This window comes from Gracilinanus agilis, chromosome 2, assembly GCF_016433145.1.
Source record: "Gracilinanus agilis isolate LMUSP501 chromosome 2, AgileGrace, whole genome shotgun sequence".
In the NCBI taxonomy this organism is placed as follows: Eukaryota; Metazoa; Chordata; class Mammalia; order Didelphimorphia; family Didelphidae; genus Gracilinanus; species Gracilinanus agilis.
The window spans coordinates 323992661-323997974 of record NC_058131.1 but is presented as its reverse complement, the minus strand read 5'-3'; the positions used below and the strand labels follow the sequence as shown (position 1 = coordinate 323997974).

The 5314-nt window shown below is 35.9% G+C and overlaps 1 protein-coding gene across 1 annotated transcript; it reads left to right on the top strand.

Annotated features, from left to right (window-relative positions):
* Positions 1-158: 158 nt before the first annotated feature.
* Positions 159-3679, top strand: B3GALT9 (beta-1,3-galactosyltransferase 9). Its single transcript, XM_044661507.1, has 2 exons — positions 159-224; positions 2492-3679. The coding sequence occupies exons 1-2, from the start codon at positions 159-161 to the stop codon at positions 3593-3595; spliced, it is 1170 nt and encodes a 389-aa protein (XP_044517442.1). The 3' UTR covers positions 3596-3679.
* Positions 3680-5314: the final 1635 nt, after the last annotated feature.

Here is a 5314-nt window from a genome sequence, read left to right as displayed (position 1 = left end):
CAGAGGGGAGCGGCTTCCGGCGCCGCAATACGTCATCTCCGCGCGCCGAGTCCGTCCCCAGGGAACTGACGAGGTAGAGATGGGTAGGGCGAGGGGAGAAAAGACACTAACGGAAGCATCCGCTGAAAGCATTTCCGACCTCCACTCCTTAATGGATCATGCGTAGTAGCCTAAAGATCGAAGAACTTGGCAACCAGCACCTGTCTCTACCACTAGATTTGAAAGTATATGTAAAACCAACGGGAGTGTCGTCAAGTAACGCGTGTGCTTTTAAAAGCAGTTTCAATTCTCAGAGTGCCTGTGTAGTTTTGAATTGGATGTTCGTATGATTGCTCCAAGTACCGGATTCATCCATTAATTAAGCAGCGATTCTTAATTTTTATTCTCTACTTTACATCATTTACAGGATGTTGAACCTCTATATTGATCCTGGCTCCTAACAATTTGCAAACTGAAGCAGTTAAATTTATCCTTAGTTCAAACAAGTCCTATATCTTAAGTCACTGTGCTGGATGGGGTTTCGAGGGATAGAATGCAGGTCACTACTTACACATCTGAAAATAAAATTATACCGCAAATTCGGCTCATTTTGCAGATGAAGTCATGTCTTAGATGTGAGATGATTTGCTTAGGTAAGATCATACATTTAGCAGCAGAATACGTACTAGACTCCAGCTCTCTTCTTGACTTTATTCTACTATATCCTGTTTCCACAAAATCTACAAAATATTCCAGTTTTGATGGCTCTAAAAACATTTTTAAAAATCCACCTTCTCTTCCTTTCCTTATGCCACTTTCACCTCTAACATTCAATTAAGAGAATCAAGAGGCCATGCATTACTGAAGTAAGCCAATCTCCAGTTTGAGCCCAAGGTACAGGTATAATGTTTTAAAACAAAACTAATTTAGCCAAATCCTCTGGCACGGGATCATATACCTAGAGTTGGAAGGGGATCCAAAGGCTATTCTTTCATTTTACAGATGAGGAAATTGAGGTCCAGGAAAGTTTGAACTGCCCACCTTGATTGGAGGTAGAATTTGAAGTCAGGTCCTCTGACTAGAGAAACAGCCAGTTATCTGACAGCCTATAATAGACCCTTATTTAAACCCTTTAAATGCACATATTCCAGTCACATGATCTACAAAGTCCTACATTATTTGTCACCTACAGAACAGTAACCTTATAGCTCATTTAACCCAATTATCTCACGTTATAGATGAAAAATTGTTACTTAGTAAAGCTTTTAAGTAAACAAATTATTGATTATAAGATAAACATAACCCCAGGAATCAAATCTAATATCTTATTAACTTTCTGATAAAGAACATTTTTTTAATGATTCCCTACAGTCTTAGGGGACTAATGAATTAGGCAGACTGCTCTAATTCTATTACTTTGGGTTCTCTCCAAATGCAATATGATCAGGGTGTTTGTGTGGGCATTTCTGCACATCCATCAAGGAAGCTGAAACAAAGGATCAAATTGTTTATAGAGAAACCTTATCCTAAAAGTTCCAGACATAAAGTGCTTCCACTTCAATTGCAAATGGAGTCATCTTCTCTATGTATTTGAACCCAAATCCACATTTGGACAAAAGTGCATTGAGAATTCCGAATTTACTCACAGATAATATGCAGGTAAAACTTTATTTTTTTAATGTTTAAGACATGTTATTGTTCTTGTGAGTCAGAGATTCAGAATTCTAGGTAGCCTAGCTTCCTCCTATAGTACCCTTGTCTAAACGCAGTATTAGTGTCTGCATTTCCTTTTGCTGCATGCAAACTTGGAAAATGAGAAATTTTGATCATAACAATGGATAAGAGGATCCCAGAGGATCATAGATTTGGATACTGAAAGAATCTTGAGTCTATAGAGCTCAATTCTTTCATTTTACAGATGTATAGAATTTTTTCCCTATTTAATTGATGTGAAAGAGAAGGTGGGAAGCTAGTTAAAATGGATTCTTCTCTAACTCAGTCCTTTTTCATCAAACCTCTACTGATGTCATCCCATAGAACAAGCAGGCTACAGTAGCCTATTGTTTTTGTAGCTGTATTTTTATGCGTATTTCTCTGCTAAAAACTACTATGCATTCCTCTTTGGACAAGAAACCATGCAGATCTAATTTGGTCCAAATGAGCACTAGAGTATTTTCATAAATATGGAATATATTGGAACATTTGCAAAGTTATATATACATGTTATTTCATTATATAAGTTGTTTATTATTTATATGAAAATATTAATAAAAATGCCTTTGAAACATGAGTCATAAATATGTAAACATTTCAGACTATGCCATAGCTAACAAAAAAAATTGCTCGGCAACTAGAGAAATACAAATTCTTGTAAAAGAAAAAAAATTGTGTAGATGACAATATCAAAAGCTAACTCAAATGAGGAATAGTAAATAATTGGTTTTTACTCCAAATAATAGTTCCACTAATTTCAGGCGTGTGGACAACTACGTTGTGTTCTCTTCTCATTTAGGTAACATTTTGCAAGCTGCGGACTCACCAATGGTGCTTCATTTTATTTAATATCATTCTGTTTCATGCTCTGCTCTTTGGTGCTGACTTTGTGGAAGAATATTTTTTGCAGTCATTACCATATGTTGACATGAGAGTTCTTGAGATTAAGAACAAAGCCAGAAAATTAAACATGGAGCCCTTAAGATATAACCTCTCAAAATCGTACATCTTAAATCAGGAGGAGGTATGCAAGGGAGAAGATATCTTTTTACTTTCTCTTATCTTCAGTAGTCCAGGAAATAGGTCAAGAAGAAATTTGATAAGAAAAACCTGGGCTAATGTGACTAGTATAAGGGGACATCCCATCCTTTCATTATTTGCCTTGGGAATGCCAGATCTGGGAACCTCTCAGCAAGACATCAACATGGAGTCTAATAAATACAGAGATATTATTGAAGGATTCTTCCTAGACAATTCTGGGAACCAAACACTAAAAACTGTCATGATGATGCAGTGGGCTGTGACTTTCTGCCCAAATGCCAAGTTCATCCTCAAGGTCAATGAAGAGATGTTTGTTAATATCCTTAGCCTTGTAGACTATCTCCTCAACTTGAAAGACCACCTTGAAGAAATCTATGTGGGAAGAGTCATCCACCAGGATATGCCCAACAGAGATCCTCAAAGCCTGGACTTTGTGTCAGTTAGTGAGTATCCAGAAAAGTACTACCCTGATTATTGCAGTGGAGAGGCCTTTATTGTGTCCCAGGATGTGGCCCGCATGATATATGTGGTTTTCAAGGAAACACCTTTAGCAATACCTTCTGATGTTTTTATAGGAATCTGCGCCAAGTATGCTGGCCTCATCCCCATCCACAGTTCACGGTTTTCCGGGGAGAAGCATATCAGGTACAATCGATGCTGCTATAAATTCATCTTCACATCCTCGGAAATGACAGATGAAGAAATGCCACTTGAGTGGAGGGAAATTAATGATGGGAAAGTCTGCACTTTGCTTGAAACCTATTATGGGTTAGTGTCCTGCAAACTTTTAACTTATCTTGATACCTTTAAACACTTTAATATAGCAGCTATAAAAAGTGATGCAATGTATTTTGCTAATTAAGATTTCATTTTCCAGCAGAAAATGCTTTACAACTTCCTTTTCCCCTATCATAGTAAACATTTCTCCTTTTGTATTTTCCCCCAAAGGCTTAGCTTCCAAAGCCTTTGATATTATATATTTAGGCAAGAAAAAAAATTTCTAAGCCCTTTTAATTGTGTTCCAAATACCAATATATAATAGTTCCTAAAGAATTTAACTTAGTATAAAATTCTTTCTGCAATCAATTTGTCTTTTTAAAGGGGGAATGCATTAAAGTTATTTCTGTGAAAAACTACCTCTTCTCATTCTTTATAGTTGTAAAGTTTCTCAAAAATGTTTAAGGACAATCATAATCCGCCCCCCCCCCCTTAAACCCATACCTTCCATCTTATGATCAACACTGTGTACTGGTTCTAAGGCAGAAAAGTGGTAAGGGCTAGGCAATAGGGGTCAAGTGACTTGCTCAGGGTCACACACCTAGGAGTGTCTGAGGCCAGATCTGAATCCAGGACTTCCCATCTCTGGGCCTGGCTCTCAATCCACTCAGCCACCCAGCTGCTGCCCATACATATAATTCTTAATGGCACAAACTTTGTATTTTTATATCTGACTTGAATTTCTTTCACTTGAATTACATGAAAAAAATTAAATTATTGTAAAATGTTACTCCATACTATGCACATGTAGCAAATAAATCTATAAACTAAAATCATGGCTCCATTATCTAATCTCTAAGAATTAGATGTACCCACTACAAAGAAATCTTAATTTTATTCTTACAGTGTACAAGTTCCTTGGGTTAACACATTTACCTTCTATGCTGGTAATTCTCAACAGAAGTTTTTCATCAAAATCCCAAACAGGCTGCAATGAATTCATTCATTTCATGTTGGCACACAATATTTCTCTTATAGGATGGACAGGAACTAACTAGGACAAAAGTACTAGAAATATAGAATATTAAGAGCTAAAAGAGACCATAGAGGATAACCAGTCTAAATTTCTGTTGGATATAAGAACTGCCTCAAAAAGATCCCAGAGTTATCTAGCTTCTACTTTGTTAGAACTGGAAAAGACATTAGAGATCACTGTCATTTTATAGGTGAAGAAACTGAGACTTACAGAGGTATAGTGATTTGCCTAAAATATATAGTTGGTAAATGGCAATCTATATTCAAACTTCATTCTTCTGACTTCAAATCTAGTACTCTTCATCACCACAAACTAGAATTCTTTTAAAATGGAATTGTAATATGAGATAAAAAAAAAGTAAAATTGGATTTGGTATACATTGTCTAATTTAGTCATTTCAAAATACGATTTTAATGTCTTATTTCAGGAGACTTTTCTCTCATGTTCCTGAAACGGAATCATATTCTTCTTTATGAAACTTGAGATCTTTCCAAATAAGCACTATTATTTAACCAGAGGCAGGGGTTGTTGCCAACAAGAATTTTTTAATCAAGTACAATGAGGAAAAATGGGAAAAGTCACAGATATAAAAACAGAATAGATATAATTCATTAATTATTGCAAAGAGATATCAAAATAAGACTTCAAATTGGTTGGGAGGCCTTTTCTTGGATTTTTTTTAAAGTCACAGAATGTCTCATTTTCTTAGAAAGGACAATTAAAACAACTCATCTCAAAAGCTCACCAGAGACCTTATTAAAAATGGCTTACTTGTATCATAAAGATGAGAACACATAATTTTAGGGGTCCACACAGCTTTATAAGCTA

Bases quoted from the DNA above. Each gene is read 5' to 3' on its own strand.
- B3GALT9 (XM_044661507.1), top strand. From the start codon at position 159: ATGCGTAGTAGCCTAAAGATCGAAGAACTTGGCAACCAGCACCTGTCT. The intron at 225-2,491 runs GTATATGTAAAA...CTTCTCATTTAG, and splicing joins CTCTACCACTAGATTTGAAA to GTAACATTTTGCAAGCTGCG.